The following is a 14,726-nucleotide window of genomic DNA, read 5'->3' on the forward strand; positions in this document are numbered from 1 at the left end:
ACATGCCATTTTTGTTACTATTGGTTTATAGTACAGTTGAATGTCTGGTATTGCAATATCCCCTGCTTCGCTCTTCTTGCTAAGGATTGCTTTAGCTATTCTGGGTTTCTTATTCCTCCAGATGAATTTCATGATTTCTTGCTCTATTTCTGTAAGGTATGTCATTGGAGTATTAATTGCAATTGCATTGAATTTGTATAGCACTTTTGGTAGTAAAGCCATTTTGACAATATTAATTCTGCCTATTTAAGATCATGGGAGATCTTTCCTCTTCTAAGGTTTTCTTTAATTTTTTTTCTTTAGTGTTCAGTAGTTCTTGTTGTAGACATTTTTCTATTTTTCTATTTTTAGTATTTCTCTCACTCTACTTAATCTTATCTATTTCCTTAGAGTCTCTTTCTCTCTTTTCTCATGCTAACAACTAACATCTTTTGACTCCAATTTCACTCCTCCTGTGAACTAGTAAATCACTTCTTACCTCATCAACATTACTTCCTAAACTCTCCCCATCCCATTTGTCAACCATTAGAAAATGTGGACTTTATTGCAAACCTATTGTCTATGCTGCAGTTAATATTCAAACTCATCATCTCTGTCTATTATGACAATACCATTAATATCTTAATAGGGGCTATTTGGGTTAAGACTGCATATTGTTTGCATTGTGTGCTGCTAATATTGATTTCCCCCTTGAAGGTGAGATATTGGAAACCTGCAGGGACACCATGAGCCTATATGGGAGAAACTACAATTCCTCAAATCCACAGTGTGAGACAGGAAGTCACATGATCAACATGAAAAAACAAGTGATGAAATTGTCCCAAACAAACCAAGATGCTTTATTAATAGAATCCAATGACAGCATGGTAGAGAAAATGTCAGAAAAAGTGTTCAGAATGTACACAATTGAAATGATCTGAGAATCGATTGATGTGATAAGAGAGCAAATGCAGGCAATGAATGATCGCACCAATAAACAGTTAAAAGGGCAGATGCAGAAAGCAAAAGATCATTTCAATAAGGAGATAGAGAATCTGAAAAAAGGAACAAATGGAAATCCTTGAAACAAAGAAAACAATAAACCAAATTAAAACTCAAAACAAAGCATCACCAACAGAATATCAGGTGGAAGACACAACATCAGACAATGAAGGAAAAATATTTACTCTTGAAACAAAGTTGACCAGACAGAAAAGAGGGTAAGAAATCATGAAGGAACCTCCAAGAATTATGGGATATCATGAAAAGACCAACTTTAAGAATTATTGGAATTGAGGAAGGCACAGAGATACAAACCAAAGCAATGAACAATCTATTCAATGAAATATCAGAAAATTTACCAAACCTGAAGAATGAAATGGAAAATCAAATACAAGAGGCTTACAGAACACCAAATTTACAAAATTATAGAAGGACCACACCAAAACATATTAAAATGAAAATACCTAACATTCAAAATCAAGATAGAATCTTAAAAACTGTGAGATAAAAGCACCAGATTACATTTAGGAGGAATCAAATACAGAAATCAGCAGATTTCTCTACCTAGACCCTAAAAGCAATAATGGCCTAGGACATCACTTTTCAAGCTCTGAAAGAAAATGGAGGCCAACCAAGAATCATATCCAGCAACCTTACCTTCAGGTTTATATTTTACTTATAGATTGAAATATGGAAATTCAAGTTTGGAAATGATGGCATACAGAACTCACAGCACCAAGAAACCAAGTGCTGCAAATGAAAACAAAATATGGAAGGAGCCCAGCACACACGGTAGGAAGAGGACCCTCAGAGCTATGGGGAAGCCATGGGTGGTGCCAAGAATCCCTCACAATGGGCAGCTGTGGACTGGTTTGGACTAGTTTGACTTTAGGGTCAGGATGAAAGTAACTGGAATTGTCAACAGGATTGGGACATGACCACAATGAAGATCCCTCTCCAGATGGGTCCACAAAACTTAGAGAAAAGTTTAGAGCCCAGTTCTCCCAGGAATGCTGTTATCCACCAGAGAAGAAAGTCAAATTAGGAGACAGGAGACCTGTTCCAGTGGGGAAGTCACAGTCCTGTGTTCTCCAGGGGGATCTTGTCACCTTTCTATAGACATTAAAATTAGAGGTCTAGAGATATAGGATTTACAAACATCCTTTCCTTAAAACTTACAACTGTTTGACCTCTTCTCAGCTGCCTGGAGGCCTCCACTGTCTCAATCACCTGGGTAAGTGCCTCTGTGTCCTCTGATGCAGAATTAGAGTGCAGGTTGGTGCTAGAAGGCTGTGGAAGGAGAGAATTTGAGCTACTAGTGAAGGTTGTGGTAGGTACAGAGGAAGTATCAGATTCAACATTCCTGCTGAGCTCAGGGGACTGTATTCTGCATGGTGAAATGAGGATATTTTCTTCTACTTTAATTTAGATCTTCCTAAAATTAATAATTTTTTCATAGGAAATATCAATTAATTTCTATTTTCCATTCATTTTATAAAATTTAGTAACTTCTAATTATACAACTTACATATGATAACTATTCTAGAGATGATATACCTTACTTATTTGGATACATATTATCAGAAAAGTCATACATTTTAATTGAATATTTTTATTATTTATAAATATTTTACTTCTCTCATCTTCATAAATCAAACAAAGTTATCTTTCATGTAAGAGACTTGTATAATTTGAATAATTGTAAGTATTCCAACTTTTAGAAGTACATGACATTTTATGTTCAAAACCTCATTTTCTAGAGGGGAAACTCACACTGATAAAAATATCTACTTGCATTTTCTCAAGAAGATTTTGTATCCAATTTAATTTTACAAATAAAAATTCCCTTGCACTGCACTATATCACTTGGGAAATGTCAAATGAGAGAACCAAGATGAAAAGGTTTGGGAGTACACTAAACATTTTTTAAAAATCAAATGAACTTGCTGGTAGTTTTCCATTCCTGGCTCCAAAACACCCAGGAATATACCTCATAATAGTTTGGAAGGAGAATATTTATGTTCACTAGTCCTTTATATTTTAGTCCCTAAAAAGAAATACTTCTTTTGATTTCTGTCAGGGGGAAATGTTTGAATCTGATTTTTTTACGGAGTAATTAGGTCAGTGAAATCCCATCCTGCCCTTGTAATCATATCCGAATTTCAGATTTTTCTTCAAACTCTATTTTACAAATCTTTAACATGAATAGATAAATGTCAACCTCTCCCCTTTTCTTGTCACTGAGACACAAAGAACAAGATGGCACAGGAAAGCCAAACCTACTGGGCAGGAAACAGGACTTGTGTCTTCCATCACTGCCTCAGTCAGGGAGACAGACTCTCCTGAAGGACGGTTTGCATTCCCCAGTAATAAAAGCTGAGGGCCTGTGAAGAACCTCTGGGGCTTCTTGTTTCTTTTTTAAAGGAACATTGTCTCTTCTAATAACTTTTCTCAGGAGAAATTTAAAATAGTGGAAATATGAATATTATAGTGGGAAGTGTGACTCCTGAGCTGTAGTTTACAACCCTGACAATTCACAAAATCAAACCGAAAATTCTCACCTCAATTTCTCACAAATAGCTGCCATTCATTTGCCAACAATTTGTCCAGGGTTTTGCTCATTGTATTGCTGCAATTTTTCACACCAGATGTGCTAACAGGACTGACATTGCTGGGTGATGATTTTACCTGCCTGTCATTTCTCATTGTGTTCGTCATAGATTTCCAACACAAGTAGTTCCACAAGGTAGAAAATGCTGCCTACATTGACCTCAATCCCAAGCCCCCTCACTTGAAGCCAGATCTATCTCCCCGCCAGATGCTTTTTGTCCATTTTTACCTTAGTGAATACAAAGGGTGGACAGGAGGACTGGCAAGAGTGGTGAAGCTGAACTGTGATAATGACAATCAAAGTATGTGAGTCTGCCCATGCATAGCTCAGTGGTGAGTAAGTAACACTATTCATCTGTCCTCTCACCTCTCAGAGGCAGATTGATGCTCACAGTATAGATGACAGAACACATGTGTGGTTCCTACAGTCCTTTACCATGGAATCTGCTCACACGGAAGGTCCTAAGAACACAAACTTGCATAAGAATCTGCAGAGGGGTGTCCTCCTGTAACTCTCCTCCTGTACTTCTGTCCTGACCTCCAGCTCATGTCCACTTCCTCAGCAGTTGTCACTAGTTTGGGAAAAATGTATGATGATGCATGTATCATCCAGCCACCCATGATTTTGGTGATTGCAGGATGGCACACTGTCCAACAAGACCACATTTTAAAGGGACTCTTAACCATGAGGATCCGCCAGGCTTCACTATCAGCTCTAACCAATGAAAGATCTGACATTTTTGGACATTTTCTTTTTTTCATGTGTGATCTCTGTTGCACTCATCTACTTACTTACCAGAAGTGGATTTTTCAAAAATGACCTATTTCAGAAACTGATGTTAGATTCACTTTTATTTACACATCCTTACACACAGAATGTCGAGTCTGGGGGAAGCTTAATTTCTCCAGTTCAGAAAGGACAATATTAGTGCCTGGTACAAGAGGGCATCCAGGTACCAATTTGGTAGCATCACCCCTAACGCCCTTATTTGAGGAGTGTTTCCCAGATCACCCCATTGATGGCAAAGAGCTTGTGCTCTGTCCCCTGATATTCTAGACTCTGCAATGCTAGGTGTGAGTGTAATTGGCAACTGGTAAGGGACACACCACAGGATATCCCTTAGTTCCTTTATGAGTGGTTCCCATTCCCCAGGATGCTTTCTAAAAATGGTGGTGCGTATGCATGTATATTAGTATAGAACATTTTTTACAGTATCACTATGATACATGTATATAATGTAATCATATATACTAGGTGTGCAGCATTTACTGACATGAAAATGATTTTCTTGGGCTATCTCTGGGCACTACGTGGAAAAAGTATAGTTTGGCTTAGGATTAAATCAAATTGTTTCCCTTTCTTTCATGTTTATATCAGGAAAGAGTTTAAGGTTTTACTCTTATTAATACAGAAAGTCACTTGGAGAAAATAATTTTCCATCAGTTTTAAGCCATGACCAAATGACTCCATGAATTCCTAATTATTGCAAATTCATGGCATCTATACACTCCTACTTTTCATTACTCCTGTTTACAGGACTGCAGATTCTTCCACCACAGTGAACTTATTGTCATCCAACAGCCTTTGGACACAGGTGATTAAAACATCTCATTCAATGAGTTTTTTAATGCTTGTTTTTGTAAGACTCAAATATTAAAAATGTATTAAAGCAGATCCTGTATTTCACTCTGATGACTTTTATTTTTCAATGTATGGCTGGAAATGACTTAAAATACATACCTATGATTTGAATTAAAGCAAAACATGGCTTGTACAGGAAATAGTCCATTAGCATATCAACATCAAATTTTCTGTATCAAGTATACATTTGTGCCTCTGAACTGAAAAATTGCTTGCTTCCTGGAGATGAAAATTGGAACTCTTTTGGAGGTACATCCTTCAGATATGGGTCAAATTCTTGTTCTGTATTTATACCCTTACAATGATAAAACTCAGATTATATATTAACTGTGACTTCTACTACTACCCTAATTCCAGATGACTGAGTAGAAAACATTAGAATATGTTTTTACTAATATGTGATAATTGGATTTGGCTCACTTAGGACAGTTATTCCGGTGATGATAATAACATGTACACAAGATGAATAGCTACACTTGGGATTCAAAAATAATCCTAAAATACCACCAAAGATCTTAGCAGAGATAGAGAGAAATATTCCAAAATTATGGAAATATTTTTGAGGCAATAAGAGAGATAGTTATTATTTAAAAAATATTGAAGTAAATCTCCCAGGTCACATGTATGAGGAACTGCATAATTAAAAAATAATTGCCAATATTTCCCAATGTCATTATATATTAGAAGCATCTTCATATGTGGTATTTCATCTTCTTCCACACATAATAGTTCCAGAATTCAGGTAATATTACTGAACATATTTTAGAGATAAGAAAATGAGAGGTTAGAATCTTAGACTGATTAAGATCACACTTGAACTCAATGGGAAATCACAGATACAAATTTGAACAATGTGTCTTAGAGTGTGTAATTTTCAATGTTGGTTCATTTAATGTATTAAAGATATTATGTCTGTTAATAAACCATAACAAGGATAGTAGAGAAATAATACACCCAGGTATACAACTACTCCATCAAGATTCATTTCTGAGAGAGAATTCGCTCTTATGCAATACTGCCTTTTGAATTCCTCAAAATTTGCAGAATTTTCAGTATGTACTTGAGGCTGATGTGAGAGAAAGATGAAAAGCAAGTAAGGCACTAGTCCAGAAAACCTCACAATGAGATTATAATCAATAACTATTTTCAATAGCATGGGGTAATTCTGAATGGACAGGAATCCAATATACAGTGGGAGTCCCACAAATGTAATATAATCCAGGTATGTTTTGGTGATAATAGGAAAATTCTATCTGGAGCATGTCAGAGACACTTGACTGGGGAAGTGGGAAGGGGAGTGGTGGGGTGAATTCACACATTTCCTGATGGTAATAGTATAGGCTGAAATTCATGAAGGTGGTACTACTTGAAATATAAAGTCTTTTTCTTCATTTTCTTCTAAAATAGACACTATTTGACCTTCCCCAAAAGATGAAAAAGAACAACCAACTGCATGATTATAGTAGCGTAAGAAATGCGTTTTTCTCTGAAGTGGGCATTGGGATCTCAGCCAACACCATCCTTCTTTTATTCCACACCTTCACATTCCTTCTCCAGCACAGGCTCAAACCCACTGACTTGATCATTGGTCTCTTGGCTCTAATCCACCTAGGAATGATGATAATTTTGCTCTACATAGTTACAAATAAGTTTTTGTCTCAGGACTTTTGGGATGACATCAAATGTAAATCAATCATCTACTTGTACAGGTTTTTGAGGGGCTTCTCCATTTGTGCCACCTGCCTGCTGAGTGTCCTCCAGGCCATCATCCTTAGCCCCAGAAGCTCCTGCTTGGCAAAGTTCAAACATAAATCTCCACATCAGATCCTGTGTTCCCTTGCTTTCTTGTGGGTCTTCTATGTGACCTTCAGTACTCATTACTCATTCTCTGCTACTGCCATCTCCAATGTGACCTCAGATGGCATTGTACCTATTACCGAACCCTGTAAAATTGTACAAATGAGTTACTTCCTCAGACATTTATTTTCTGTATTAGGTGCATTCAGGGATGTCTTTCTTATAGGACTCATGGCCCTCTCAAGTGCATACATGGTGGCTCTCTTATGCAGGCATAAGAGGCATTTCCAGCACCTTCAAAGCACCAACCTTTCTCCAAAAGCATCCCCTCTACAAAAGGCCACCTCAACCATCCTGCTGCTCATGAGCTTCTTCGTGCTCATGTACTGTTTGGACAGCATCTTCTCCTCCTCAAGGACTATGTGGAACAATGACCCTGTTTGTCACTATATCCATTTAATTGTTTCAAATGGCTATGCCACAATCAGTCCTTTGCTACTGATCTGTACTGACAAACACATTATTAACTTCTTCAAATATTATTTGGTGAAGATACCACATACTTAACTACTGGTGATAGATAAGTTCTCAATGTGCCAATACACTGGCTTCTGAACAGTAAATCATGGCATAGAATATATGCTGTCTGCATTAAGTGAATATGGACATATCCATGTTTGGTTAAATCTGCTACTTTGGGACATGAACAACAAATAGTTTATAAAATAGTCAATCCTTTTCATTTTGGACATAATGCAAAGGCCCAACATATCTTCTTGGTGCCTACAACAAGTTCCTATGAGGTGGGTTTCACCTTCATGGCTTGGGTTAGCCATTAGAAACATCTGGAGAGTGTACAGTACATTTTAACTAGTATTTCAATGAGCTGTATTTTTCCTTCAATAAATACATCAATATTTAATGCCATAAATTACCACCTGAACCATCAATTGACCTTTTAGCAATCTGTTCAAAAGAACTCAATGTAAGAACTCAAGTTACCATTTGTACACCAGTGCTCATAGTAGCATTATTAGCAAGAGCCCATGTTGGAAACATCTCAATGTCCAAAAGCCTATGAATGCATAAGCAAAACATTGCCTGGGCATACCATGGAATACTATTCAGCCTGGAACAAAACAATAAATGCCTAAAGATGGAATTTGTGAATTTTGAAAACATTCTTTCAAGTGACCTGTCAGAAATTATCAAATGTTCTAAGATTCTAATATATAAGGTGGAAATGAGAATAGAAAATCATACAGACAGAATATAGAACAGTTAGCATGAACTGAGGAAGAGGGTCAGTGAGTTCCTATTCGATAGCCACACAGTGATAGTTTGGGGAAAAGAAAAAATGCTGGAGATGGATGGTGAATGTTTTCACAATAGTATAAATGTGCTTGCTGCCTCTGACTGCACTCTTAGACAGCATCAAACTGTTCAACCAGAAGAATGGGACCAAAATTGTAATGGGTTGCACTCCATGTACTTATAACATGTCAAAATACATCTGGTGCCAGATATCTAAAACCAACACATGAAACAGAGCTGATGGAATGAAAAGATAAAGCATCAAAATGATAACTTTCTGTTATGTGCACCTTACCATAGCAAAAAGTGTACAATGACTTCCATTATGTTAAGTGAGATATGCCTGATACCGAAGGACAAACACCACATATTCTCATTCATTTGTAGAAAGTACTAAGTGAAATTAATAGAAGAGATTGGAATGGTGGTCACCAGAGAATGGCAAAAGCAGGGAGAATAATGTGGAAATAGTGTGGAGAGGGGGACCAGGAACTGTATGGAGGAATCACTTTAGAGACATCTTTAGCACACTTGGATACTTATAGGTTAAAATGACCAAAATTGTGCTTCAAAGTGAAATTCCAAACATATTAAAAAATTAAGAGTTGAAGAGATGAAAACGCTTATTAAGATGATCTGATTACTGCAACATCTATAAATGTACTCAGTTACCATAAGATATACCATAAAAATGCATGTATAAAAATATCTCTTTTAAAAGAGTTACCAGTAACCTTATAAAAAACTGTGAAAAAATCTGTAAGATAAAAGGAATTTCATATGTCATGATTCTCAAGATGCAAACAATACAATTGATGAATGGATAAAGAAACGATGGTGTGTATATATATATATATATATATATATATATATAATGGAATATATATTAATATATAATGGTATATATATTACCATTATATATATATTATATATATAAAACCATTATATATATATCTTATATATATATATAAATGGAATATTATTCACCCAAGAAGAATAACATTATGACATTTGCAGTCAAATGGATGAAACTGGAGAATATGATGCTAAGTGAGGTACGCCAATCTCAAAAAACCAAGGGATGAATGATCTCACTGATAAGCAGATGATGACACAAAATGGGGGTAGGAGGGGGCAAAAATGCAGGAGGAGGGACTCTATGAAGGGAAAAGTTGGTTGGGAGGGGTGGCGGGAAGGAAAATTAACAGAATGAATCAAGCACTACTACCCTATGTAAATGTATGATTGCACGAATGGTATGCCTACTTCATGTACAGAGAAACGACATGTATCTCATTTGTTTATGTTAAAAAGAAACTTAAAAAATAAATAAATACAAAATAAAAAAGACAATTCTTAGAGTTTTCTAATAGTTTAAAGACACTTTAGTGAATTGGGCCCATATCGGTTTTTTGTTTGTATGATTGTTTAGGTTTTCTTTTGATTGTTTGTTTGTTTGGTTTTTGGTTTGGCCAGGAAGTGAACCCAGCAGTGATTTAACACTGAGCCACATCCCCAGAACCTTTTATTTTTTTTTAAGCAGTGTCTCACTAAGTTGCTTAGACCCTTGTTAAGTTATTCAAGACTGGCCTCAAACTTGTGATCCTCCTGCCTCAACCTCCCGAGTACCTGGGATTACAGGTGTGTGACACCTTGCAATTTATCCAAATGAGGAGGCTTATTGTTATGGATTCAGTTCAGGAGCAGTCTGTGCTGTTCAATCTTTCAAGGGTACATTGCCTTAGGTAGCAATAGTTTCTTCAAATTCTACATAACGTTTCTCACGTGAGGTCAAAATGTCAGATCCAGATTGTAGAGGAACATGTGGAAAATGACTGGCCTTGGTAATTCATGCCATGAAAATCATGGATTTGTAGTATTGTTTAATCAGAAAAGGAAAAAATATTAGTGGTAATTTTCTAAATAGAAGTCAGTATTTTATGTCACTGAATATTTCAAATGATGAACTGTGGGAAATGCTGCAATGTCACATATCTTCTATTCTACTGCCTCATACTATCATTGCACTTACTTGGTAATTTTGCCCTTAAAATTAGGACCTAAGAAACAATTGAAAATTGAGGACTGGTTCAGGTAACTTGTAGACAGGTTGTATATGTATACCTTCTAAAAAATGAAATAATCAAAATGTGCATTAGCAGTACTTTAAATAATGGTCATATCCAACTAGTTAAAATGATGGAATATAATAAAGGGAATTAGCAAAGATGGCAGATTAGAGGGAGATTTCATTCCTTTTCCCTCCATATTTCGATTTTCAAGCAGAGGATATCTGTTTCTCAGTGAGGAAGTCTTTGCTGCTTATCGATTCCATGCTGTTTGCCCATTTTTCTAGTGGGAGCACCTGCAGTCTGCCAGCATATCTACTATTTTTTGAGTGCAGATTGCTCACTAACTGGTGCTTATCATCTGCTATCTTGCTGCTTGCCTCTTGCCTGTCTCTTGCTACCATTCAACTACCCATCACCCACTGTCGGAGTTTCACCTGCCCATCATCTGACAGCAGCTGGTAGACCAACCACACATGGCCGGTGGTGTGCCAGCTGCTTGCTGTTGCCTGGAAGTCCATTGTCACAGTGCCTGCAGGTTTGGTTACACAAGGCTGCCACCATTTTGAGACAATAGCCAGGACCTGTAGGACCCCTGGCCAGACTGACCAAGTCCCACCTCCAGGACCCCACAGTATGACCAACCACTCCCTGCCTCCAGGACCTCCAAACCAACTGACTGCTCCCCACCACCAGGAACCCTAGACTGACTGTGCCCCACATCCAGAATCCCACTACCAGACCCACCACACACCATCTCCAGGACCACTGCACAACTAACCACACTCTGATTCCAGGACCTTGATCCAATCATGCCCACACTGATATGCCGCTCCCCATTTGCCAAGATATTTGGAAGCCAGAGTGGCCATCTTGGATTATCCTGGAAGTCATAGCTCCCATCATTAGGTGGGGCAAATCTCATCCTGGGATACCTGCTGGAGCCTGAAAGCACACTGTCAAAAAAGGTTTTGGAAACCTGCAGGGTCACTACATGCCTATAGGGGAATCTGCAATACCCCAGATCTGCAATGCTAGCAGAGAAGATATGTGAACAACACACAAAAATAATATTAAAAGGGAAGAAAATGATCCAAACAAATCTAGATTCTATATTAATAGAATCCAGTAACAACATGGCAGAAAAAATGTCAGAAAAGGAGTTCAGAATATACATAATTAAAATTATTTTTGAAGCAAAGTATGAGATAAGAGAGCAAATGAAGCAATGAATGATAACTCCAATAAACAGTTGAAAGAGAAACTGCAGGAAACAAAAGATCATTTCAACAAAGAGATAGAGATTCTCAAAAAATACAAAAGGAAATCCTTCAAATGAAGGAAACAATATACCAAATACTAAACTCAATGGAAAGTATCACCAACAGACTAGACCACTTGGAAGACAGAACGTCAGACAATGAAGACAAAATATTTCAACTTGAAAATAAAGTTTCCCAAACAGAGAAGAAAATAAGAAATCAGGAAAAGAACCTCCAACAACTATGGGGCATCATGAAAAGACCAAATTTGAGAATTATTGGGATTGAGGAAGGCACAGAGTTACAAACCAATGGAATGAACAACTTATTCCATGAAATAAAATCAGAAAATTTCCCAAGTCTGAAGAATAAAATGAAAAGTCGAATACAAGAATCATACAGAACACAAAATTCACAAATCACAACAGATCCACACCAAGGCATATTGTAAGGAAAATGCCTAATATACAAACTAAAGATACAATCTTAAAGGTTGTCAGAGAAAAGCATCAGGTTACAAATAGCAGGAAACCAATACAGATATCAGCAGATTTCTCAGCCCAGACTCTAAAATCTAGAAGGCCCTGGAACAACATATTTCAAGCTCTGTAAGAACATGGTTGCCAACCAAGAATCCTATGCCCAGAAAAACTAACCTTCAAGTTTGAGGATGAAATAAAATCCTTCCATGATAAACAAAAGTTAAAGAACTTACTAATAGAAAGCCTGCACTACAGAATGTTCTCAACAAAACATTCCATGAGGAGGAAATGAAAAACAACAATGTAGGTAGGAAAAGGGAAGGACAACCTTAAAGGTAAAACCAAAGGAGAAACCAAGTCTAGTTAAAAACCAAAAATAATCCCAAGTGACTGGGAATACAAATCATATCTCAATAATAACCCTGAACATTAATGACCTAAACTCATCAATCAAAAGACATAGACTGGCAGAATGGATTAAAAAGAAAGACCCAACTATATGCTGCCTTCAAGAGACTCATCTCATAGATAAGGACATCCACAGACTAAAGGTGAAAGGATGGGGAAAAAACCTACTACACACACAAACACAGTAAAAAGCAGGGGTTTCAATCCTTATTTGACATGAAGTGGACTTCAAGCCAAAGTTATTCAGAAAGGATAAAGAAAGCCATTTCATACTGCTTATGGGAATCACAAATCATGAAGACCTAATGATCATAATAAATATTTGGCCCCAAACACGGTGCATCCCTGTATATCAAATAAATTCTTCTCAATTCCAGGAATCAAATAGACCACAACTCAATAATTCTGTGTGACTGCTGTCACCACTGGATAAATCTTTTAAATAAAAACTAAGCAAAGAAACCATAGATTTCAATAACACAATCAATAACTTAGACTTAATAGACATATATACAATATTCCATCCATCAATGAGCAAATACAATTTCTTCTCAGCAGCACATGGAACCTTCTTGAAAATGAGCCATATGTTATGCTTCGAAGCAGCCCTTAGGTAATACCAAAAAATAGAGATAATGCCTTGTGTTCTACCTCATCATAATGGTACTGAAGCCTAGGAGGTAAGTAACTGGAAATCTACAGAGACAAAATGAACAATATATTCAATGAAATCATATCAGAAAATCTCGCACATCTGAAGAATGAAATGGAAAATCTAGTACAAGAGGCTTATAGAACTCCAATATACAAAATTACAATAGACACACACCAAGGCACATCAAAATGAAAATACCTAACATACAAAATAAAGACAGAATTTTAAAGGCTACGAGAGAAAAAAAATTAAATAACATTCAGGGGGAAATCAATATGGATATCAGCAGATTTTCAATCCAGACCCTAAAAGCTAGAAGGGCCTGGAACAACATTTTTCAAGCTCTGAAAGAAAATGAATGCCAACCAAGAATCTTATACCCAACAAAACTTAAATTCAGATTGGACAACCAAAAAAAAAAATCCTTCCATGATAAACAAAAGCTAAAAGAATTTACAAAACGAAAACCTGCACTACAGAACATTCTCAGCAAACTATTCCATGAGGGAGAGATGAAAAACAACAATGTCAATCACCAAAGGGAGGAACTACCCTAAAGGAATACCCAAATAAATGAGAAACCAAGTTGTGTCAAAAAAAAAAAAAGCCAAATGACAGGGAATACAAACTGAATCTCAATAATAACCCTGTATGTTAATGGCCTGAACTCATCAATCAAAAGACATAGACTGGCACATTGGATTAAAAAGGAAGATCCAACAATATGCTGTCTGCAAGAGACTCATCTCATAGAAAGAGACACCTACAGAATAAAGGTGAAAGAATGGGAAAGAACATACCATGCACATGGACACAATAAAAAAAGCCAGAGCATCCATCCTCATATCAGATAATGTGGACTTCAAGCCAAAGTTAGTCAGGAGGGATAAAGAAAGACATTTCATTCTGCTTCAGGAAAGCATAAATCAGCAAGACATAACAATCATAAATATCTATGCCCCAAACAGAGGCTCATCCATGTATGTCAAACAAATCCTTCTCAATACCAGGAATCAAATAGACCACAACACAATAATACTAGGTGATTTTAACACACCTCTCTCACCACTGGACGGATCCTTCAAACAAAAATTGAACAAAGAAACTGTAGATCTCAAAACACAATCAATAATTTAGACTTAACAGACATATATAGAATATACCATCCAACAAAGAGGGAATACACTTTCTTCTCAGCAGCACATGGATCCTTCTCTAAAATAGACCGTATTTTATGCCACAAAGCTACTGTGAAAAAATACAAGAAGATAGAGATACTACCTTGTATTCTATCTGATCATAATGAATTGAAATGGACAGAATAAAAAACAGAAATTACTCCGTCACCTGGAGATTAAATAATACACTATTGAATGATGAATGGACAGAAGAAGACATCAGGGGGAATAAAATTTTCTTAGAGGTAAACAAGAACAAAGATATATCATATCAAAATCTCTGGGACACTATAAAAGCAGTACTTCAAGGAAAATTTATTTCATGGAG

General features: G+C 36.6%; 1 protein-coding gene across 1 annotated transcript; it reads left to right on the top strand.

Moving 5' to 3' along the window:
• The first annotated feature begins 6,661 nt into the window (after window positions 1-6,661).
• Window positions 6,662-7,909, top strand: LOC306650325 (vomeronasal type-1 receptor 90-like). The gene has a single exon (XM_079122218.1). It carries the CDS (start codon window positions 6,665-6,667, stop codon window positions 7,595-7,597), a length of 933 nt encoding a protein of 310 aa, XP_078978344.1. The 5' UTR covers window positions 6,662-6,664; the 3' UTR covers window positions 7,598-7,909.
• Window positions 7,910-14,726: the final 6,817 nt, after the last annotated feature.

The sequence above is a fragment of the Sciurus vulgaris genome (assembly GCF_902686455.1).
Source record: "Sciurus vulgaris genome assembly, chromosome: 19".
In the NCBI taxonomy this organism is placed as follows: domain Eukaryota; kingdom Metazoa; phylum Chordata; class Mammalia; order Rodentia; family Sciuridae; genus Sciurus; species Sciurus vulgaris.

Coding starts and splice junctions, on each gene's coding strand:
- LOC306650325 (XM_079122218.1), top strand. CDS start 6,665: ATGAAAAAGAACAACCAACTGCATGATTATAGTAGCGTAAGAAATGCG.